The sequence below is a fragment of the Nansenia antarctica genome (genome assembly GCF_963989245.1).
Source record: "Nansenia antarctica genome assembly, chromosome: 10".
Lineage (NCBI taxonomy): Eukaryota > Metazoa > Chordata > Actinopteri > Argentiniformes > Microstomatidae > Nansenia > Nansenia antarctica.
Genome location: NC_137680.1, coordinates 28,046,977 through 28,072,195, shown reverse-complemented (window position 1 = coordinate 28,072,195; position 25,219 = coordinate 28,046,977). Strand labels below are relative to the sequence as shown.

The 25,219-nt window shown below is 48.1% G+C and overlaps 2 protein-coding genes across 2 annotated transcripts; one reads left to right on the top strand and one right to left on the bottom strand.

Moving 5' to 3' along the window:
- Positions 1-827: 827 nt before the first annotated feature.
- Positions 828-4,864, top strand: hapln2 (hyaluronan and proteoglycan link protein 2; the record flags this gene model as incomplete). The annotated part of the gene is made up of 5 exons (XM_080540411.1): positions 828-906; positions 1,180-1,536; positions 1,707-1,823; positions 1,913-2,095; positions 4,587-4,864. The coding sequence occupies 5 exons, from the start codon at positions 828-830 to the stop codon at positions 4,862-4,864; spliced, it is 1,014 nt and encodes a 337-aa protein (XP_080396537.1).
- A 1,534-nt stretch (positions 4,865-6,398) lies between these two features.
- Positions 6,399-17,324, bottom strand: bcan (brevican; the record flags this gene model as incomplete). Its single annotated transcript, XM_080541149.1, has 13 exons — positions 6,399-6,526; positions 6,766-6,948; positions 7,650-7,794; positions 8,202-8,284; positions 9,537-9,695; positions 10,291-10,435; positions 11,273-12,411; positions 12,638-13,909; positions 14,041-14,334; positions 14,552-14,679; positions 15,244-15,418; positions 16,290-16,682; positions 17,249-17,324. 13 exons carry the CDS (start codon positions 17,322-17,324, stop codon positions 6,399-6,401), a joined length of 4,320 nt encoding a protein of 1,439 aa, XP_080397275.1.
- Positions 17,325-25,219: the final 7,895 nt, after the last annotated feature.

Here is a 25,219-nt window from a genome sequence, read left to right as displayed (position 1 = left end):
CCTCTCTCTCTCTCACTACCTCTCTCTCTCTCTCTCTCGCTGTGTATCCCAGATAAACACAAATCAACAACACACAGACATGAGTGTTCAGCATAGAGAATGAAATAGCAAGTGTACAATAGACATGGCTCACTCAAATCCTACAAAAACAGCCCCCATATTGACAAGCAAGGGAGGGGGGCACTGAGAGACACAATGGCAGGCTGTCACATCCTCATTAACATCTGGAACAGAGAGGCCAACCGCCCTGTAAACACTGTCCTGTTAACATGCTGGGTCATACAGTATGAGCACTGATCTGAAAGAGAGGGAGAGAGAGAGAGACACACACACAGGGAGAGACAGTAAGAGAGAGAGAGAGAGAGAGACAGTGAGAGAGAGAGACAGTGAGAGAGAGAGAGAAAGAGAGAGAGAGAGAAAGAGGGGGAGAGCAGAACCGAATACAGGGGGAGCCGGAGAGGGAGAGGTATATTGGAGTGTCAGAGTGAGACTGAGAGAGAAAGAAAGGGGGAGATATTGTTTCCCTCTTTAACGGTCATTGAGAGTAATTGTTTCAGAGCTTTAATTGCTCTATCTGACAGGAACAGGAAAGCGTCATGTTTGGGTGAAAGACACCCTCATTGGTGAGTCACCACTCTCTCAGAAAGAAAACAGAAATCTGCATCTCATCATCATCACTAAATCAGGTTAGAGCTTTTGCATTTCCCTTCTGTTGTACAGTTAGTCTATAGAGCTGCTGATGTTGTCGTTGTTGGTAGAGTCCACCATTCTGTCTAAGATGACCCTGTCATTCTATTGCAGTGATAGGGCGAGTGACTCCTTTCATTATGAACGCCGTTGCTCTTTTGGTATTAACTGCAAGTTGTTTCACTTGGACATCGGCTATATATCTCCCAAACAGACAAGGTATGTCTATATTTTTAGTTTTGGAGGGTTATACAGTTCATTATAGTTTGGGAGTGATTGTGTTAGATGCATCTGAAAAAATGTACATATATATTTTTCTTGGATCTTCACAACCTTAAAACTTATAGGCCATTGACATTACTGAATGGTGACTATAAACAAAAGCGCATTATAACAATGTATCATGTTCTCATTGGAAAACGACAGTATAAACTGGCATTAATCTTATAGGGAATATGACTGTATTAACTGAATACTTCTACATTCCCACAGTGGAGAAGAAACTAAAATATCTGCTTGAGCCACCTGTTTATGCCGACGTAAGCGGCCGGCGTGGAGGAAACGTCACCCTACCATGTGTCCTGAGATCCAAACCTTCCCATTACAAAGTCAAGTGGACCAAACTGGAGCCACATCACCATGGTCCTGAAAACATCGTCATGATATCGAACGGTCATGCCCAAAAACCTTATGGCCTGCTCGGGCCACGAGCCTCGCTCCGTAAGGCCCACGCCATGGACGCTTCGCTACGACTCAGCAACCTGGAACTGGAGGACGACGGCAGATACCGCTGTGAACTGATCAACGGAGTCGAGGACGAGAGCGTCACCATTACATTGAGGATAGAAGGTAAAGGATGACTGAACTCTTATGTGTACGTTTCAATTCTGACATTTTAGTTGGCATGCAGGAGGAATGTCTACGAGATATGTTTCAGGTTATAACAAAGCATGAACGTTTGGGATATTTTGGCATCTGATCATCCATATAAAATCAGGCAACTTCTTTTTAAATTTCAGGGGTGGTGTTTCCATATCAGAGCAAACAAGGCCGTTACAAATTCACTTACCAGGAGGCTCAAGAGATCTGTGCTGAACAGGACGGCACCTTGGCCTCTTTCAAGCAGCTTTACAGAGGTATTCAACATGGTTGTCAGCCTGTTCTAATGACAAGTGAAGTTAATGTTTCAAAAGGCTAATTAAGCTACATGTCCCCCTCTCTGTAGCCTGGACAGAGGGTCTGGATTGGTGCAACGCAGGATGGCTCAACGACGGGACGGTCCACTACCCCATCCTGCACCCGCGTCCTGCCTGCGGAGGAGAGCTGCTGCCGGGCATTCGCAGCTACGGGCCCAAGGACAAGACCAGGGACCACTTTGATGCCTTCTGCTTCACCTCCAAAACCACAGGTCAGCTGATTTCTTTTTTTTAAAGTAATTTTATTGACAGATACAGTAGAGATTTAGACAGGAAGGATGGGTGAGAGAGAGAGAGAAGGGATGACATGCAGGATATGTCCGCAGCCGGAATCGAACCGGGAACTCTGCGGTTACATGGTCAACGCTTTGTCCGCTATGCCACCTAAGCGCCACCCCAGGTCACCTGATTGACCACCGTGTTTCTGGTTTTGTGTTTCTGACACTCAGGAGTTGTACTATACAGTATCTCAATTATTTATAATCTGAGCTCTGCACCGCTGTGAAACTGTCATTTCAGTTGTTAAACAACGAATAAAAGAGATAACAGATGAGCCTAAATCACGCCTATATACTGCACCAGGCTGTTGTTAGTAACATGTGAATATTTAATCTGTTAGTCATCTTCCAGGGTCCAAACACGCTATCAGTTCTATGTCTATACCAGTTCGATATCAGAATAAAAGGCATTATGGAATGCTGCGACTGGGTGATGAAACACGACCAAAAAGCAACATATATCATCCATTCAAATAGATTTTGTCACAGTGTAGATAAGTGTGACAGCTGATCCTCTGTTCAGGGTGGTCATTGTGTTTATTGAGAGTTAATTATCCACAGTGACAGGATGACCTTTGGAGATGTAGGAGTGTGCTCTCTATTGGTCTAGACTCTAGAGAAGACGGGAACAATTAAAGTAGTTGTTTGGACACGCTGTAAACAAGTTCATCTGTGGGAAACATCTGCTGGAGTCGGAAAATCGGAAATGTCACTGGAAAAGTATACAAGCGAGTGGGTATACCGGCGCATACCACAGAGATACAGAGAGTGGATTGGGTGCATTGCCATCATGTACTGAAATAGAAATAGACTAACAGGAAATTCATTAGTGCATTTCAGATTCAGTAGCTCAATGATACAGCCAAAGACTTCTAATGCCTTTGCCTAACAGTATATTCAGTGTTTGTTTCCTACTAGTGTCAGTTGCCAGATCATGTACATTATACCCAGGGCCGGTCCTAGGCATTTAGGTGCCCTAGGCGAGAGTATGATTTGATGCCCCCCCCCCCAAAAAAAATAATAATATATGTTTTAGGGGCGCCACCACCACCACCACATTAAGCCACCAGAACTGCCTCATCACCACCCACACATTCAACAGTAAAAACAATGGTTTCAAGACAAAAATAGACAGTAGGCTGAGACATATTTTCATAGAGACATGAAAGTCATAGAGACAAAATTATTGAAATGTAAAAAAAAAAAAAAAAAGGGGGGCATTTGGCCCGCCTAGTTCGCCTATGCCTAGGACCGGCCCTGTTTATACCCAAGGGCGTACCTAATGACACTGGCAGCGTTACTGTGTTAACGATGAGCAGCCAAATGTGGGCGGGACATTGATGTTCTAAATTGACAGGAACCTGATCTTATCCACCTCATTTTTCTGGTTTTCTGCTCGAAATGACATGCCCACAGTGAATATAGAATATCTCCACAATCACAAGGGCCTTCATAATGATATTGTTATCAAATGAAAGCTAACACCTGTGGGGTGGCTGTAGAAGTGTCAGAATCAAAATATATATTACTGTGTCAGAGCAAATAGAGCTAGAACATTATAAAACATCTTCAAATTCAGTCTCCGCCTAAAAAAACAACAGCTTTTACAGTGAATATCACCTTGGAAACCTGATAACGAAGCCCAAATCATCTAGGAATCAGTACTCCAGGGTCTTATTAGTACTTGTGCCAAAGTCGATGCTAGTAATGTGAGCAAATGCAACTTTGTACCTGTTTTAGTACAGGTATGTTTAGGCGGACACCTATATGTTTAGGCCATTTGGAGATATTTTGGCACCATCTTTGACCTTTGACCTTTCTCATGCATCAGATTTTTTTTTTTTTTGGGGGGGGGGGGGGGGGGGATTTTTTTGGGTTGGCCGACCAATGGTATGGAAATTCGGCGTTGAAACCGGACATGACACATTCTCCAGTTGGAGAAAACTGGATGTGACTTAGGCCGTGTTTACCGTCTCTGGAAAAAAATGGTGGCATCGTATAGCATGCTAAGTGAATATGAAAAATGTGATATCGATGAAGAGAATTGATCGAGGTAAATTCTTTATATCACTTCGGATCCACATGGGGGTCCGTTGGCTCCTATGAGGTTGGCACTAATCAACAAAGACATTCAAATTCTAATTAAGAAGTTGTAAATGCCTCATTGATTAAACGTCATGTGACATGTTGCATTCCTCCTGGATTACCATCTCTAGTCTTTTGTGGTTCTCTGGGGCTCAGTTGTTACAGCATGGTGCTAACAATGCTTAGGTTGTGGGTTTGATTCCCGTTGGGACCATATATACAGACAAATGTATGCACTCACTGCAATGTAAGTTGGATAAAAGTGTTAGCTAAAAGGCGTATATTATTATCATTATTTTGTCACCTGTGAATAGAGAGTTAACCCTTTCTTCTTTCGCAGGCTCTGTGTTCTTCATCGGGGGGCCCTTCTCATTTGGGGCGGCTTCACAGTCCTGTAGGGGTGAGGGAGCAGAGTTAGCTCTAGTTGGCCAGCTCTATTCCGCCTGGCATTTCCTGGGCTACGACCGATGCGACGGGGGCTGGTTGCAGGACGGCAGCGTGCGATTCCCCATCACCACCCCGAGAGAGCGCTGTGGAGATCTGTCCGCGCCAGGGGTGCGCTCTTTTGGGTTCCCCAACAGGATCCAGAGCCTCTATGGGGCCTACTGCTACAGGTAGCCTCCCGGGAGACTAGAAGCATGTGTGGAGTCTGCTTCTTCAAGCTTTATAGAGCTTCAGATTCCTCAGATCCAAAGATGCAGAGGACTACAAAGTGCCTCCACATAGACTACAAGTTCCAGTACCACCCTAACAATTTCAGCCTCGCAGATACAGGTGGGCCTACAAAAGGTAGAGAACGTAAGACATAGGACAGCCCAACAAAACACTGCTTCTGTTCAGAGCTTATTGCAACAAGGAATGTCAACATAAGATGACTCAGTGGAATAGAGTTGTTTTCAGTCTGGCATGACAATGGACTACTTGTCAAGGACATTATCATAATCACATACTGTAAATAAAAAGGCACCCGATACTGATTTATATTCTTCATGTATACAGATTGTACTATTTCCCGGTATTGTATATCAATTTGTTGCTCTTAAAAAATCTAATCCAAAAACTCAGACGACATCGCAAAATTAAGTTTTATTGGTGTTTTTTTTATTGGATCCATCTCTTACTGCATTAGTTTTACAATGACTTTTTATTTTTCATAACAATTTTCCTTATGTAATTGTGCAGTCATACATGGGATTAACACTTACTTGATTATTGTTACACTACCAACATAGTGCTTTCACTGTACTCTAAGACAAGGACGTCATAGATGCGTTATTTATACATTAGCCACAGTATTAAAACTTACAAATTAAATACGATTGTTTACATTTTCACATGTTTTCCTAGTATCTTAGTGATTCATTTTCTATGATAGTATAAAGGTAACACACTCTAAATGATGGTCATTTCAAACCAAGTACTTCACAAAAAGATCTTGTCTGAATTCTAACCATAGTCCAAAGTCTGCAAGACACCTGATAAAACAAAGCACCAAATAGGAAGGATATAGTTCTGGACTGTGGATATTGAGAAGATGAGGATTGAACAATTGGGAAATGTTGGGAAATGTCTGATACAAAATAATACAAAAGTCTGAATCATAACTTCTATCTTCAGGGAAGAGAGTGTCGTGGGGAAAGTGGCGTCAGGTAATGTCAGACCAGCTGAGGTTGTGATTTGGGTTGCACTTTTAAACTCTCCATGAAAAAAAACATACTTAATACTGTTATAAACATGTACAAATATGTCGCTAGCAGTCAAATACAATAGTAATCCAACATTGTCATAACACAGGTAAACATCGTATCTTAGCTACTTCACTTGTCAACAATCTCATATGGTCAATCAACCCATTTTGATGGGACATTATTTAGCTTTTAAGCTCATTAAAATTACATGTTGTGCAAGCTTGGTCCAATTCCTTTATTCGTGGTCTCTCATGGGATGACCTCTTATAGTAAGTGTGATCACCTCTGGGCCAGAGTAATATCAAAGTCTGTCGATGTTCTAAACGGGTTTATTCTGGAAAGAGCTGGTGACAGGAATGTAGTGACATTTCTTTAACTTGTTGGTGGGACAAAGTTGGACAGTCTTTGAGTTGAACACAGGATACCTGGGGAAGGGAAGCGGCTTTATTAGGGTTGATACACATTTAGAAGTTCCACTTAATGTCCCAAAATTGTGGAGTGGCTTTTTCTGTGGCTGAGTCCACTACAACCACCTCCTCGTTCTGGTACGGAGGCGTTGTGACCTGCTCTCCCTCGGCGGAGTGGGCCAAAGCTGGAGGAAGACATAACAGGGACGATACGTATCACTGTGACATGTTGTGGTAACAACAGTATTTACAGCATAACACACATACACGTAGGCCTACACAAGCATCATACAAGGATCATGAGACACGTCATACAGTTACCGGTACCTAACATTAGGCTCAAGGGCTGAATTTGAATTTTTTAATGAATACATTCCAAAGAGACAACTCTACCGACTGACAGAATGAAGGCCTCGGTCCTTACATGGGGTACACGTGATGAGAGGCTCCTCCCACTGGCCGTTGGCCAGACACTTGATGATGGGGTTCTGCCTCTGGAGGAAGCCCTCCACGCAGTAATAGCGCACCTTGGAGTGGGTCTCGTAACGCAGACGGTCCTTACCGAACATCTTGGCGTTGGTGACCACGGGAGGCTGGCCGCAGGAAGCTAGCCGACGACACAGAGGATGTGGGGACCACAAACATTAAAACCGTGCTGTGAGCTTATAAGGATTAATGTGAGTAGATATGGATTAATGTTAGTAGATATGGATTAATGTTAGTAGATATGGACTAAAGTTAGTAGATATGGATTAATGTGAATAGATATGGACTAATGTTAGTAGATATGGATTAATGTGATTAGATATGGACTAACATGAGTAGATATGGATTAATGTTAGTAGATATGGACTAATGTTAGTAGATATGGATTAATGTGAGTAGATATGGACTAATGTTAGGATATATGGACTAGTGTTAGTAGATATGGACTAACGTGAGCCGATATGGACTAATGTGATTAGATATGGACTAATGTTAGTAGATATGGACTAATGTTAGTAGATATGGACTAGTGTTAGTAGATATGGACTAACGTGAGCCGATATGGACTAATGTGATTAGATATGGACTAATGTTAGTAGATATGGACTAATGTTAGTAGATATGGACTAGTGTTAGTAGATATGGACTAACGTGAGCCGATATGGACTAACGTGAGCCGATATGGACTAACGTGAGTCGATATGGACTAATGTTAGTAGATATGGACTAATGTTAGTAGATATGGACTAATGTTAGTAGATATGGACTACATCCTGTGCTACGACAATCTGGTTCCATGCTGTAGCGGTGTCGGCTACTCACAGATGCCCTTCTTGCAGGTGTAGGAGAGGTGGTAGTTGCAGGGCACATCGCTCCAGCGGCCGCCGTCGTGCCAAACCATCACCACACAGTCCTCCCCAGACAGGAAGTAGCTGTCAGGCTGGCCCCGGTACCAGTTCTCATACAGCTGGCAGCGAAAGAGAGAGGGAGGGGTTGGGGGGGTGGATGCAGCGAGTAAGTCCTTCAGCACTGTTATGGTTCACATCAGGGGAGGCCGGTGGAGGTAGAAATCGGAGGACGGGCTTATTGTAAGGCATGGGATGGAATGAGGAAGGGGGTCCCGTCCTCCGACTTCTACCTCCTCCGGCCTCCCCTGGTTCACATACAGCTGGGAAGAGGTAAACATGCAGCGGAGGAGTTGGTGCTCTTCCAATGTCAATAATATGTTTTACAGTGAGAGTGGAGTGGTTATTTTTCCATCAGGTCATACGAAACATCGAGGAGATTCTGTAGCTAGACAACCGGCACACCATGTAAACGTTTAACTTATTTAGACAATTGACCTGGTTTAATTTAACTGTAGTACAGACTCACCAGAGGGTTCCCGTCAGACCAGCGGAAGTCTCCCTCGATGGTTCTGTCATTCAGTCCGGTCCACTGGTACTCTCTGTATTTATCTAAAGAGAGAGAGAGAGAGAGAGAGAGAGTTGTATCCCTGTGATACTGACTCCTAATCCGCACACATAAACACGAGCGAACAGGATCAACAATTGTGACAGATGTACCTTTTTTCCTTTGTCTTTATGTTTTTTAGAGCATTTCTGCTTTATTGGGGTAGAGACAGTAGAGATTGACAGGAAGGATGGGTGAGAGAGAGAGAGAGAGGAGGGATGACATGCAGGATAAACGGGTTAAGAGGGTTGGAATAGAAACCAGAAACCTAGTGGTTATGTGGGATGCACTTTAGTGTGCTCTGCCACTAAGCGCCCCAGATGCACTTTTTTGACAGTTCAAAACACTGGCTTGCTTACACTTTGGTGTAAGATAGTGCAAGACTAGAAGCCATGAGAAAACCTGAGGAATGCTAGATAATCATCACCTCTATATTTCCAGACACAACACCAACACAGACATCAATGGCCCTCCATGTTTCATGGTAAACTAAATGAATGGCAGGTTAGACATGAAAGAAGTCTATGTTGGTCTTCGCTGGACCACACAACCACCAGCAGTGTACTTTTTAAACAAACACTGTAATTTACACAAACATTTACTGTAATTCTTTACAAAATATTCCTCACAGATTAAGGTGGTTATTGAGGGGTCGTCTCAGTTCAGTGTTCAGTGTAGGCCTGTGAGTTAATTTGCTTGTCTTTACCTTAACTCACATGATGTAAAGCTATGAAGTTAAATCAAACTCAGTCCAAAATCAGTCCAAATACTAAACCGTTACACCTTTATAACTACCCACTGGCTGTGACTTTGAATGAAGCAATGTATGCAGAGCAGGGGAGCCTGGTGGAGGTGGAAATCGGAGGACGGGCTCATTGTCACACATGGAATGAAATGAGTAATGATATGAAGCGACATGTTTAATAAATATTACCATTCCTCAGTTCATCACCTGCATTACAATGAGCCTGTCCTCCGATTTCTACCTCCTCCAGTCTTTCACACACAGGACATGTTTTCAGTTCTATGCAAGGCAAGGCAAATTAATTTGTATAGCACATATTCATACAACTTAATGCAGACTCATAGTTCTTTACATAAAACATGAGATAAAACAACAATTAATAAGTGAAAAATAAAAACGAGTCATCTTACAAAATTCACTCAAACTAAAAGCTAAAAAAATAGTTAAGATTTGTATTTCTTTCTTTTTTTAAGTATTTTTTTTTTTAAAGAACAAACAACGGGAAGTGGTACCGTTGATGTACTCCTGCTCTTCCGGGGTCATGACGGACACCAGGTGACCCCCACACATACGACAGTGTTGCTCGGCAACCTCCCAGCCCTGACGCTTGATGAAGTGACGGTAACAGAAGCCCTGGAACTTCTCCCACCCGGGCTCACACGCCTCCACGTCTGACCAACACGGAGAGGGAGAGGTGAGACCCACACAGCAGGAGAAACAACATGCAGAAGAAGAAGAGAGTTCACATTTTGTTGGCCCAGAATTTTTTTTATTGCCGTAGAATTTGCACTTTACAGACGTTAATACCAACCAGGTGGAGGCTGGTGGAGGCAGAAATCGGAGGATGGGCTCATTGTAATGCATGGAATGGAATCCGTTCCAATGAGTCCATCCTCCGATTTCTACCTCCACCAGCCTCCACTGACCCCTACCTAATCAAGATGGCAAAAGATAAACCGAAATAATGTCAATAAGAAGAGTATGTATCTCCACATTATCTCCTCTCAATCTTTTGTAATGGAATATGTATTTGATGTGATTGTGACCAGTTAATGTGTTTGAAACTGGGGGTAGTGGTGGCGCCACCCAGTGGATAGTAAGTTGGACTGGTGTCCAGAAGGTCATGGGTTCACCACCACTAGTGTGCCATTGAGTAAGGCACTTAGTCCTAAATTACACCAGGGATGCTGTCCCTGTAATCTCTAATTGTAAGTAGCTTTGGACAAAAGCGTCTGCTAAATGATTAACATGGAAACCGAGAGTTACCTGTCTGACACTTGTCTCCTCCGTAGCCAGGCAGGCAAAGGCACCCGCTTGATGACCCGCTGTCCACACACGTTCCCCCGTTCAAACAGGGGTTCACCAGGCAGGCATCTGAGACACAGAGGTGGGAGGTTGCATTAATGTAAGACTGCAACTCCATGTAAATCGTCAAAAGCAGCGTTGTATTTCCTGCACTGTGCTTTGGCACTTAGTCTACCTCAACAAGAGAGGAGGCAGGTGAAGGCAGAAATTGAAGGACAGGCCCATTGTAATGCATGGAGCGGAATAAGGAATGGTATCAAACATGCATCCCATGCATTACAATGAGCCTGTCCTCTGATTTCTGCCTCCACTGTGCAACGTTTCAATGTCTGCCACCAGAGGGAGCCATCACATCACTGATAATGCTCTTGGTTTCCTGATCTGAGGGTAGCCCATAAGAGATGCTTGTCTCCTGCCAAAGCCCTGAATATAGAGTACATCTGAAGAGTGAATATGAATATGAATAAAACACATTCGGCTCTGTATTTTCATGTCATACAATACAACAAACAGTTGTCTGTTTATCTCACGTTGACATTTTAAGAGACAGCCATAATGCTAGTCATACAAACTCTGCCAATGCTTGAGGAATGTATGCCACTATGAACAGGCAGAGAGCTCCCCTGCTGTGTGTTCACTTCCAACAGAAATACCCTCAGATGATAATGCCTTTCATTTACTGAGTTGTCAGTGGATGTAACTGCTCTGACAGCCACGTGAATGCTGTTTTCCATCTTTTTGAATGTCTAAGCAAAACGGGGGAAAAGCATGAGAACGACAAAGAAACAAAACAGAGTCAAACGGGTAGATAAAGGTGAGGTATAGGGTTGACAACTCTTCTGTTGCTTAGCAGTAAATCATCCCTTCAAGAATTGTGTTTTCATACAGCATTTAGCAAGTTTGAGTCGGGTCGAACGTTACCTGAAATGCTCCCATATCTTACTACTGATGATCTTCCAGCAGTTGGCGCTGGAGCAGGAGTGGTCGTCAGTTCCTCCTCCACCTCCTCCTCCTCCTCCTCAATATCCTCTGGATACAGGGTTGCGGCTGTCGTGGTCAGATCATCGTAGTCCTCTGTAGTCGTGGTGGGGGGCAGGCTTGGGGTCCCCTCAGGCTCTTCGGTGGATGGGAACACAGTGGGGTACTCGGTTGTTGTGGCCGATGGTGGGGTGGTATCCAGTTCACCGGAGGTGAATTCAGGATCGTCAGTGGGGCTGGGGGGCGACCCGCTGTATTCCAGATCTGTACGGGACTCCTGGGGTACGGTGGGGGAGGGCAGCAGTGTCTCCCAGCTGGGGGTCAGGGACTGGTCGGGGAGCAGCGTGACCTCTGTGTCAGCAGAGGGTGCATCCGTGCCAGACTCGATCTCGGGGGTTTCGTCGGTGCCATTGATCGGTGTGACAGTGTCATTTGTGTACAGGGTGTCTGCTTTGATGACCGCTGAGTCTTCTCCAGAGGATTGTCCTGATCCTTCCGCAGATTCAGAATGATCCTCGTCAGAGCCTGACTCTCCTCCGTCTTGTCCACTGCCCTCCTGACCGCTGCCGTCCTGACCGCTGCCATCTTGGCCACTGCCGTCCTGGCCACTGCCGTCCTGTCCACTCCCCTCCTGTCCACCGCCATCCTGGCCAGAAGCGGTTGTAGTGTAGAGCACTTCTGGGCTTTCACCCAACCCCTCCTGCTCCACCTTCTCAATCACTTCCTCCAAGGGGTCAAACCCAGATGGGACACTGGTTTCGGGGATAAGGGTTATGAACTCCCTGGGGGAGCTGGCCTCTACCTCCACAGAGGAGGGAGACACGGTTACTGGCATGGGGGAGGTCAAGAGGGTGACAGGATGGTTCTCTTCGAGGGTTCCCTCGTGGACCCCGGACGCTTCACTGGAACCGGTATCATAGCTGACTGTGATGACCTCGTCGGTTGGAGCTGAGCCCTGGTCAGTATGCTCATCCTGGTCCGCGGAGGTGATGGGAACCTCTGGTAGTGACGTCACTGAGGTACTTGCCTCCTCCTCAACATGGTCAACCGGGGTGGATGAGTCAGGTAAAGTTACACCAGAGTGCTCTTGAGTGGGATCATAGGCTGCCAGGAAATGGACAATATATTAGTTTAAACATACAGTACTGTAAGTGTAGCTCATACAGATGGACAAGGCTAAACTTTTTTGACGCTGCTTTCAAATGTGTGTACCTTTCAGTTAAAACATTCACAAGCTCTTAAGTTTTACATTGACCAATAACATTTATTTCATAATAAAACAAAAATATTAAGACCTTGTTTGTACAGATGGGATCCTCTGTGGACTTACCATACTCAGAGGTAGGGATGGGATAGGGGTCGATGTCCGTCAGGTGTTCTGACTCAGAAGTCGCAGAGCCACCACTCTCTACCATCTCGGTGACCACATGAGACTTGGTGCGCTCCTCTGGGAGAAGTGAATCGGCACTCTGCTCTACAGAGTCTTCCTTATCTGGGGGGTAGTCAGGTGTAGTGTTCTCCCCGTGAGAGGGCTGGATGGTGGACTGTGGTGAAGTGGCAGACACAGACGTCTCCTCTACGTCCCCAGCGATGGCCTCCTCGGGCCTTCCCGAAGCGTTGTCAGAGGCGCCTGGGTAAACCAACTCTGTCTCTGTGACATGGTCCAAGTGGACATCTTCGGAGTGGTCCTCCTGAGGTGTGGGTATTCCACTTCCCAAGTGCACCTCTGGTATTGTAGAGGTATTGTAACTTGTAACACTTGAAGTGACATCAACCCCTGATCCATCATCATACCCAGGGGTCACAGTCTCTTGTGCATTGTCTGGGGTGCTATCTGTACGCAGATGACTGCCCGATGAGACCTCGTACTGAGATTCTGAGGGCTCGCTGCTCCCTGAGGTAGTCTCAGACGTCGGCTGGAGATCCCTAGACTCGCCCACGTCTTCATGCACTGTGGTAGGCGCCGGAGCCTCCGTAGCAGTCCCTGGCACGCTCTCGGCCTGACCGTCGCTATCCAACGAGGGCTCTCCGGATCCTCCAAGAGTTGACTCTGGCATGGGCAGCTGGGGATCAGAGTCGTCGATGTTGTCCTCCTCATCAGCAGCAGCAGTTGCGGCTTCAGTCGTATCACCGGATTCGGAGTTCGTCTCTATGTGAGGCGGATGGGATGTTGGGCTTTCATTAGGCTCATGATAGGGTGGGAGTGGGGAGCTTGAGACTGGGTTCTCCCTCGGGGCAGGTTGATAGGAATCTGGGTGGTGGGCCTTTTGCACCGGCTCCCAGTGATCCTGCGTGGACTGTGGGTCCTGGGGGATGGATGTGGCAGGGGTGACTACGTCCTGGGGGTTGATGGGGAAGGGAAGCTCCTGGTGATAGACCACAGTGGGGATCTGAACCGTCACATCCACATTCTCCTTTGGGTAAAGCTCCGCAGGAACAGGGATGGCTGTGATGGCGCCCTGGGCTTCGCTCCCCTCTCGCTCTGTAACCTCACTCGGGCTGAACGCCAGAGGGTCAGCCAGGGTCACAATGTCCTGCCCTATGTTGTCCGGTTCTGTGGCTAGGTAATCATGGGGAGATTCTGTGTGAGCATCGCTGTTGCCTGTGAGATGCAAATGACATTCAAGTCAGAGGATAACTTATACTTGTGATTCGATGCAACTACTAATAATATGGCAAATAGCATACGACATCTACCACACCCAATAATCACATTTACTTGTGATTACATACCTCGAAAGCAGTAAGTGTCATGGCGAGTGTGTGCCTCGGGAAAGCCCGTCTGGTTGCTATGGCGATAGACAGTCCTGACGCCAGGCTCTCCCCCGCCGCAGCGCTCCCTGGGGGTGACGATGGGGTATCGCACGCTCCCGTCTGCCAGCCACCCTGGACTGCAGTGGTGCAGCCCATCGTTCCAGGCTGCATACAGTTGGCCCGTAGTAGCCAGCTCTGCCCCTTGGTCCAGGCAGAAAGCCTTGGCTTCCCATAGGGTGAAACGCTGAGGGACAGAGCCGTGGAAAACATCCCCTGGAGATATACAGAGGGAGAGATGTCAGGTTCTGCTGATCTACATTTGATCAAATTGTACAAATACTCAAATACACTACAATGGTATTTTCTAGTATCTAATGGTACCGAAGAATCTATAGTAGCCATGTTGATGCAGAGGTACAGAAGAACTTGATTAATCTGATGTGATTTGATTGATCTGATGTGATCATCAAGTCTTGAATGATTATATTACCCTCTATGTTCTCCACATAGCAGTACACATCATACAGCTCATCAGGGTCCAGCAGGCCATAGTTCCTCACTCCCGGCTGTCCGTCCATGTCCCCAAAACAGCCCTCCCGGGGCATCTGGATGGGGTATCTGTACACAGGACAGAGTAGAGAGATTGATACCATGGAGGCATGGAGTATTGATTTTATTTTATTTTATTTAACCTTTATTTAACCAGATAGGTCAGTTGAGAACCAATTCTCATTTACAATGACGATCTGGCCAATTGGCAGAACAGAGGCAAGTCTGTACATAAAACATTGATAACATGGAGTATTGATAACATGGAGTATTGATAACATGGAGTATTGATAACATGAAAGTGTTGTGTAACTCTGCCCTACGGAGACAAAGTGTAGTAACTGCCGAAATGAAGAAACTGAGAAAAATAGCTCATGTTATATAATTGAAAATAATTCTCCATTATTTTCAGTTGAAACATTTCGGCAGTTATCCTGTACTTCTTGTACTACTTGGGGGTGCCTGGGTGGCGTAGCTCACTAAGGTGCACGCCGCATAATCGTAGGGTCCCTCGTTTGACCTATCGTGCATGTCATCCCTCCTCTCTCTCACCCACCACCAAAAAACAGTGAGTGTCTACTTGGTTGGAGTGAGTATCAGAGCGGCCCTCTGCCTTCCTGCCTGGCCCCTCACCTCACGGAGTGGTCGGAGAGCCAGCCTGCGTCACACTGCTCGTATCCACTGGTGTACGCTGCCAGGAGCTGCTCCGGCGTGGCGATGTGAGCCCCGATGTCCTCGCAGGCCTGCCTGGCCTGCTCAAAGGTGAAGGCGTATCGACTGGAGGCATCGCGGTAGTGGAACACCACCCCTGTTAACACAGAGGTCCACGGGTTCGGGTGTTATTTTAGGTTAAGTGCTCCTGTAGCCACATTCACGGGAGAATACCTGATTTATAAGGTTACAAATGGCTCTGGTCAGGGGATCCATAACTCATTACCTTCTGGGTGCCTACTGTAGGACAACCAATTTATCTCGGCAGAATGTACTGTTACTGTATATATTACATGATAAAGATACAGAGCTGTGAGCGGTGGTACAGTGTCTTTGGTCTGTTTCGTATGCCGTTGACTGTTTCTCTCTGTTTCTCGTAAACTAATATAAAATCCCTTCTGACTGGCTCACTGTCTCCTGAGACACATGCATTGATACACACACTCTTGAGTTGTTATTGCGATAGGAATGCTGACTTGTCTCATTCATTTTTAACCTGGGTGTATGTCAAATGTGTACTTTTAAATACTTACAAGCTGTGCTTGACTTAATGGACCTATCACTAAGCCACACCCACTTTGAAAACTCGGACAAACAAACAACACTTCACTGACAGTGACTGACTGACCGGCCGTGACTGAATGACATTCAATGACTTACAATGGCGGTAGTTGGCAAATTTCTGATTTCTGATTTACCACAGCAAGTAATAGACATGTTTTTTAAAGATGACAAGAATATTTTGTCTAGAAGCTTTTCACCATTAGATATTAGCGAGTTGTTTGTCCGAGTTTTCTGCCTGTAGTGACTTTTGCTGTGATATGATTGGACAATTTCTATTTTGGGGCGTGGCTTAGCGATAGATCCATTGCCTGGTACAATGAAACCAAAGCAATAGTCCCGAACATGTATACTCAAAGCGATATCAAGCGCACCTCAAACACTGTCAAGTCTACTCTTCTTCTCACCTTTGACCTTGACTTGAGCCACATCGTCGGCGTCCTCCAGGCCTTGTTGTACCTCACAGCGGTAGAAGCCGGTGTCGTTGTAGCGCAGGCCCTCCAGCCTGAGGGTGAGGTCGGCCGGGGAGGAAGCGTAATTGAGGAGGGAGGCCCGGTCCTTGTAGGCCTCGCTGACCTTCACCCTGTCCCCGCGGGCCACAAGGATCTCTGTCTCGCGCCCGTGGGACAGCACACTCCACTTGACCCGCGGCAGGGAGAGGACGGCGTGGCGGCCCAGCGTGGAGGGGGACGGGGGCGGGTGTGACAGAGACACCAGACAAGGCAGCGTGAGGGAGTCCCCCAAGATGGCCGACACGGCCGGGGACGTAGGGATCGTCACCTGCAGGAGTCTCGAGTCGTCTGGAGAGGAGGAGGGTGACCGGCGCATCGGGATTCTGATCTGTGACAGATCAGACGCGTGTGCATCTGCAAGGGAGCGAAAGGGAATTAAAAAGAGCACCCCCCACCCCCCCACGATGTCAACAGTCACCCCTAATCTAATGGATGTCAACCACCAAGTAGTTGGGGTAGTAGTGGGGTAATAATAATAATAATAATAATAACTTTATTTGTATAGAGCTTTTCATGCAAACGTTGCAGCTCAAAGTGCTCCAATCATTATATAATCATAATTTCATTATTTAGTCATTTAAAGGCAATATTAAAAAGATGGGGTTTTAGTCTTGGGTAGTGGTGGGCGGAGTGGATAACGAGTTGGACTCATCAGAAGGTCAAGAGTTCAAATCCCACCTGGGAACACCACCACCAGTAGTGTGCCATTGAGTAATGTATGTACTTAACCCCTAAGTTACTGCAAGGAGAGTGTCCCAGTAATCTATAATTGTAAGTCGCTTTGGATAAAAGCGTCTGCTAAATGGTTAAAATGTAAATGGTTGAGGTGGGGGGGGGGCGGTGTTGTTACGTACCTGAGCCTTGGTTCGGGGTAGAGGAGGCCCGTAGGACGAGGGGACAGATGGCACACAGCAGCAGAGATGTGAGCATTTCAAATCTATGAGAGAGAGAGAGAGAGTGAGAGAGAGAGAGAGAGAGAGAGGGAGAGAGAGAGAGAGAGAGGGAGAGAGAGAGAGACAGAGAGAGAGAGAGAGAGAGAGAGAGAGAGAGAAAGGACATGAGGGGGAGGTGAGAATGAGAGGAGGAAAAAATAGGACAGGGGGAGATAAACGCAAAAGGTGACAAAAGCATGTCAACAATGAGTAACTAGGAAGATTTCATTTTATTTTTCTTTAACCTTTATTTACACAGGGGAAACACACTTAGACCAACGCCTCGTTTGTTGGTACAATACTTACACAATAACAAAACAACACATACCAAATACAGTCCAGTTCAATACAGAAATCAATCCATCATACAACCACAATATTAGGAGAATAGAGAATTGGAGAGGAAGAGGGATGCACAAAGAGACAGAGGCAGAGATAAGGAGATATAGGTCTGTCTTGGAGGCCGGATACAAATACCAAAATACACACATATCGATTGATCGCTCAGAGCCATTCATCAGCCTAATAGTAAATCACTAGACAGTGGTGAGTGGCCAGCTTTCACCAACCAATCGAGCGTCAACAAATGAATAAAAGCGATTGCAGGGGTATCGGTGCTGTCACTTAGTGGAGCCCTTGTGAATGGCTAGGATGGTGCATTAATACGTCACAGGCGATGTGGCCAGCATTCACCAACCAATCGAGAATCACAAATAAATGGAACTACTTTCCCCTTTCCTCATGCCAGACATGTTGATTGGCATGTATGAATGGACCATTCTGAATTTTGCTGAGCTTCAACTGAAGATTTTAGATTTTAGTTTGTTTTTGTGTTGAATTTAAGTTTGTTGCTCTTGCACGTGTCTACAGCATGTACTGTGCTTTGTGTGTCCTGTAATGTGTGTGTGTCAGCTAGAGTGTATGTGGATAGGAAAACTGCGTAAGTGTCATTTTGCATCAGCCCAGTAAAGTGTGTCTGGGAGAGTGACTGTGTCTGGGCACCCTTGGAGTTCTCCAGCTGGCAGGAGTCAGGCTTTGAGAGCTCTAAAGTGTGAGCAGAATTCTGATGCCCCCCTAAACCCCCTCCTGGAAGACTGGATGCCCCCCGAAACCCCCCCCTGGGAGGCAACGCAAAAGCCCGACCTCCCAACCCAACTGGTTTCCCATTATCACACTCCTTTAAACAACCTTTTTTGTGTGAATTCCAAACATCCCAAACCACCAACATGCCCCCAACATCCCCAAAAAACCACAGACAGAGCTACATTTTTTCGGCTGACCCGAAAAGACCCCCAAAATTTACATTTCTGTGCAAGGCAGTGTATTTTACTAAGCTCTGCGTTTCTATGGGAGAAGGTGGAAACATGAATGAGTGAATAGAGCACCCCACTGGATCTGTTGGTGAATGGAGAATGGACTGCACAGTCATGCTGCAAACTCCAGGCCACTGAATAGTAGAGCAGAGCGGATGCTTTAGTTGCGACATTTCCATACTGTTAGAGAAACTCAATTTCCTAATTTCACGTGGAAATCTTGTTTCGGCTGTATTTTGTGTAGTCTGAATGTACTCTAACATTGTACTCTATTGATATCAATTATGTTCCATTAGGTCAGTCGTTTTCATGTATTTTAAGACTTTAAGATTTTAAGATTTTAATGGCTGTAGCTAATACTTTTGTCAAAAGATAATTACTGACAACATTATGCCAGAGTTCACAACTTGTATAGGTTTTGCTAATAAAATGAGCTGTTTCTGATTTCCTGAAGCTTTTTATTAGGAGTGGGTATGGGACAGTTCTGCTTAATTGACAAGCAGGCTAGAGAGACTAAGAGCGGAAAAAGTCTGATCCAGACACCCTTTAATCTTTTTTTACGAGCTATTTTTACAGGCGAACAGTGGTGTGGGTCACTCCCATGAATGGTTATGTTGCCTTGTTAAAAGCAAAGAGTCCTAATATTGAGTGGAAGATCACTGACAAGCACTGGAATTAGGTCAGCTAGAATCTCTCATATTAAAGGGGTATTTAGCACTAAGTAAAGGCGGAAATTAAAGTTGGTTTTGTCTTAACAGTAATTCATTGATAATCTAAATGGGTTAATAATAATTTCTCATAATACTTTTTTTTCAAACTCTGACATTGTCAAAGGACCCTTATTGCATAACACAAACATTAAATCCAAGATAGTTGAGACACTATGAGACACTATAGTACCGACACGATTACATTGGATGAATCTAGTACCATGCCATGTAATGTAGAAAGAACTGGAGTTAGCACTTGATTATGATGTACAGTCAAGGGAGGCTGGTGGAGGACAGTCAAGGGAGGCTGGTGGAGGACAGTCAAGGGAGGCTGGTGGAGGTTGAAATCAGAGGACTCAAGGGAGGTTCATTGTAGGGCATGGAACAGAATGATGAATGGTATCAAACACTACCTCCACCAGCCTCCACTGAGACCTGCAGGTGGTATAGAGAGTCAAGTAAAGGACCTACATAAGCACTTTGAGCTGCAGCGTTTGCAGGAAAAGTGCAATACAAATAAAAGTTATTGTTATTATTATTATGATTTCAGTAAAATCTGTGAGCACCTGTGAGGAAACTGGATTATGCACACAACTGGATGCTTAGTGCAACAACGAAGAAAAAAAAAACGTTTGGAGATGAAAACATCACGACTGGGTGATGAAAAAGACAAAATGACATGATGAAGCTATCTGAGCTATTTTGGAATATCACTGGCTTCCTCTATAGCACTCTCAGGAGACAGAGAAACGAGGCAGACAAAATAAAGAGAGAGAATTAAGGACAGCCAACTCATTGGCAACCCTCCCTCTCCTATTTGTTTCAGCTCCGGTTTCTAGGAAATCGACAGTGTAGTTGTCAGTTCCTCAATCACCATCCTTTCAATCTTCTACAATTCAGGCTGTGGTGACGGTTAACGACGTGTAGAGATATATATACACACACACACACATACACACACACACACACACAGACAACCGCACGCTCGCACACACACAGACAACCGCATACACACACACACACACAAACAAACACACTCACCAACACACACACACACACACACACTCACCAACACACACACACACACACACACACACACAGACAGGCACACACACACACACACACACACACACTACTTTTCTCCCCTGCTGTGGCCCTAGCCGCGACCACATTTCCATAAGCCAAGGAGAGAGGGCTTCCTCTGGGGAGAGGGAGAGAGCTAGGGCCCGCATCCCAGGCAACCTCAGAAGTGCTTAGACAAGCAGGAGAAGGGGCCGGAATACGCAATGACTTCACCTTGGGCCAACGGCACCAGGGGGAAGCAAAGGAAGTCTGACCGTTCTTCTTCCAGGAAAGGTCATTTGAGGCTGTCGGTGGGCTGGAGTGGTGATGGTAGGGGAAGGGGAAGGGGGATGGGGGGTGGGAGGGGGGGTTGTTAGAGTGTGGGGGTACTGGTAGGGTGGGAGGAGAGTGTGGGGGTACTGGTAGGGTGGTGAGAGTGAGAGTGTGGTGGGGGGTACTACTTCTACTGTAAGTGGGTTCATACCGAAGGGTTACGGGTATTAGTCTTTTGGCAGAAGTGATGGTACAATAATTCTCTCTCACTTAGAGAGTGGAGTAGAATGGGGCACTGTGAAAGAAAGAGAGGCTTGGGAACAAACGGGCGTGAACAGACAAAGAGGTGTCTCTGGTCCACACACAGCCTCCCTCCTCCTCCTCCTCCTCCTCCTCCTCCGCTGAGCCTCCTGGAGTAACACGCCACACAAGGCCGTTATGTTCACCTCACTCCACAATCTGAGCGCCAAACTATGTGTTTCATGAAAATGAACCACCGGCCATCCATCCCTTTGCTCGGTTGACTCCCTGTTGGGTCAATTCTTCGTTCCATTCCATGTGTTACAATGAGCCCGTCATGACCTCCGATTTCTACCTCCTCCCCGGCCTCCACTGGATGTCTCACACCCCACCACCACCACCACCAACACCACCACCACCCTCCAATCCTCGCCTTGCGTCATCTCGAACGACTCCATCTGCCCATCTCTAGGGGCAACCCAGACCCCCTCCCCATAGATGCATGCTGACAGGGAACAAGAGAATGGGGTGGGTGGGGGGGGGGTTGGTGAGAGAATGAGAGAGAGAGAGAGAGAGAGAGAGACAGAGACAGAGAGAGAGAGAGACAGAGAGAGAGAGAATGATGGAGTGCCAAAAGTGTACAGAGGGCACAGAGTGAAGTGTGAGAGAGAGAGAGAGAGAGAGAGAGAGAGAGAGAGAGAGAGAGAGAGAGAGAGAGAGGGAGGGAGTCAGAGAGTCAGCGGGATGCTTAGGTATGATTCAGCAGTCTCCTTATGGCAAGGTGGGACACGGCAGAAGGATCAGTGGCGTGACAGTAGTGAGGGGGGGGGGGGGGGTAGAGGGGGGGCTAACTCATGTAGGTGGGGGGAGGGGGGGGGTACTAACTCATGTAGGTGGGGGAGGGGGGGGGTACTAACTCATGTAGGTGGGGGAGGGGGGGGGTACTAACTCATGTAGGTGGGGGAGGGAGGGGGGTACTAACTCATGTAGGTGGGGAGGGGGGGGTACTAACTCATGTAGGTGGGGAGGGGGGGGTACTAACTCATGTAGGTGAGGGAGGGGGGGGTACTAACTCATGTAGGTGGGGAGGGGGGGGTACTAACTCATGTAGGTGGGGGAGGGGGGGGGTACTAACTCATGTAGGTGGGGGAGGGGGGGGTACTAACTCATGTAGGAGGGGGAGGGGGGGGGGTACTAACTCATGTAGGTGGGGGGAGGGGGGGGGTACTAACTCATGTAGGTGGGGGAGGGGGGGGGTACTAACTCATGTAGGTGGGGGAGGGGGGGGGTACTAACTCATGTAGGTGGGGGAGGGGGGGGGTACTAACTCATGTAGGTGGGGGAGGGGGGGGTACTAACTCATGTAGGTGGGGGAGGGGGGGGGGGGTACTAACTCATGTAGGTGGGGGAGGGGGGGGGGTACTAACTCATGTAGGTGGGGGAGGGGGGGGGTACTAACTCATGTAGGTGGGGGAGGGGGGGGGTACTAACTCATGTAGGTGGGGGAGGGGGGGGTACTAACTCATGTAGGTGGGGGAGGGGGGGTACTAACTCATGTAGGTGGGGGAGGGGGGGGGGTACTAACTCATGTAGGTGGGGGAGGGGGGGGGGGTACTAACTCATGTAGGTGGAGGAGGGGGGGGGTACTAACTCATGTAGGTGGGGGAGGGGGGGGTACTAACTCATGTAGGTGGGGGAGGGGGGGGGTACTAACTCATGTAGGTGGGGGAGGGGGAGGTACTAACTCCTGTAGGTGGGGGAGGGGGGGGGTACTAACTCATGTAGGTGGGGGAGGGAGGGGGGTACTAACTCATGTAGGTGGGGGAGGGGGGGGGTACTAACTCATGTAGGTGGAGGAGGGGGGGTACTAACTCATGTAGGTGGAGGAGGGGGGGGGTACTAACTCATGTAGGTGGGGGAGGGGGGGGGTACTAACTCATGTAGGTGGGGGAGGGGGGGGGTACTAACTCATGTAGGTGGAGGAGGGGGGGGGTACTAACTCATGTAGGTGGGGGAGGGGGGGGGTACTAACTCATGTAGGTGGGGGAGGAGGGGGTACTAACTCATGTAGGTGGGGGAGGGGGGGGGTACTAACTCATGTAGGTGGGGGAGGGGGGGGGTACTAACTCATGTAGGTGGAGGAGGGGGGGGTACTAACTCATGTAGGTGGGGGAGGGGGGGGGTACTAACTCATGTAGGTGGGGGAGGGGGGGGGTACTAACTCATGTAGGTGGGGGAGGGGGGGGGTACTAACTCATGTAGGTGGGGGAGGGGGGGGGTACTAACTCATGTAGGTGGGGGAGGGGGGGGTACTAACTCATGTAGGTGGAGGAGGGGGGGGTACTAACTCATGTAGGTGGGGGAGGGGGGGGGGTACTAACTCATGTAGGTGGAGGAGGGGGGGGTACTAACTCATGTAGGTGGGGGAGGGGGGGGGTACTAACTCATGTAGGTGGGGGAGGGGGGGGTACTAACTCATGTAGGTGGGGGAGGGGGGGGTACTAACTCATGTAGGTGGGGGAGGGGGGGGGTACTAACTCATGTAGGTGGGGGAGGGGGGGGGTACTAACTCATGTAGGTGGGGGAGGGGGGGGTACTAACTCATGTAGGTGAGGGAGGGGGGGGGGTACTAACTCATGTAGGTGGGGGAGGGGGGGGGTACTAACTCATGTAGGTGGGGGAGGGGGGGGTACTAACTCATGTAGGTGAGGGAGGGGGGGGGGTACTAACTCATGTAGGTGGGGGAGGGGGGGGTACTAACTCATGTAGGTGGGGGAGGGGGGGGGTACTAACTCATGTAGGTGGGGGAGGGGGGGGTACTAACTCATGTAGGTGGGGGAGGGGGGGGGTACTAACTCATGTAGGTGGGGGAGGGGGGGGGTACTAACTCATGTAGGTGGGGAGGGGGGGGTACTAACTCATGTAGACGGGGGAGGGGGGGGTACTAACTCATGTAGGTGGGGGAGGGGGGGGGGTACTAACTCATGTAGGTGGGGAGGGGGGGGGGGGTACTAACTCATGTAGGTGGAGGAGGGGGGGGGTACTAACTCATGTAGGTGGGGGAGGGGGGGGGTACTAACTCATGTAGGTGGGGGAGGGGGGGGGTACTAACTCATGTAGGTGGGGGAGGGGGGGTACTAACTCATGTAGGTGGGGGAGGGGGGGGGTACTAACTCATGTAGGTGGGGGAGGGGGGGGTACTAACTCATGTAGGTGGGGGAGGGGGGGGTACTAACTCATGTAGGTGGAGGAGGGGGGGGTACTAACTCATGTAGGTGGAGGAGGGGGGGTACTAACTCATGTAGGTGGGGGGGAGGGGGGGGGTACTAACTCATGTAGGTGGGGGAGGGGGGGTACTAACTCATGTAGGTGGGGGAGGGGGGGTACTAACTCATGTAGGTGGGGGAGGGGGGGGTACTAACTCATGTAGGTGGGGGAGGGGGGGGGTACTAACTCATGTAGGTGGGGGAGGGGAGGGGGTACTAACTCATGTAGGTGGGGGAGGGGGGGGGTACTAACTCATGTAGGTGGGGGAGGGGGGGGGTACTAACTCATGTAGGTGGAGGAGGGGGGGGGTACTAACTCATGTAGGTGGGGGAGGGGGGGGGTACTAACTCATGTAGGTGGGGGAGGGGGGGTACTAACTCATGTAGGTGGAGGAGGGGGGGGGTACTAACTCATGTAGGTGGGGGAGGGGGGGGGGTACTAACTCATGTAGGTGGGGGAGGAGGGGGGGGGTACTAACTCATGTAGGTGGGGGAGGGGGGGGTACTAACTTATGTAGGTGGGGGAGGGGGGGGGTACTAACTTATGTAGGTGGGGGAGGGGGGGGGTACTAACTCATGTAGGTGGGGGAGGGGGGGTACTAACTCATGTAGGTGGGGGAGGGGGGGGGTACTAACTCATGTAGGTGGGGGAGGGGGGGGGTACTAACTCATGTAGGTGGGGGGGGGGGGGTACTAACTCATGTAGGTGGGGGAGGGGGGGGGTACTAACTCATGTAGGTGGGGGAGGGGGGGGGTACTAACTCATGTAGGTGGGGGAGGGGGGGTACTAACTCATGTAGGTGGGGGAGGGGGGGGGTACTAAAGCCCAGTTTATGCTTCTGCGTAAAATCGACGGCGTAGGCTACGGCGTAGATTAACGCGCACCTCTTCAAAAATGTAACTACGCGTCAGTTTCTACGCAACCGTAAGCTCTGTGATTGGTCCGCTTGGTAGCACATGATTCCAACAAGATTCCGACTCTCTCCTCGGCCAAAATGCGGAAGCCATGACAGAAATGTCATTTACTTT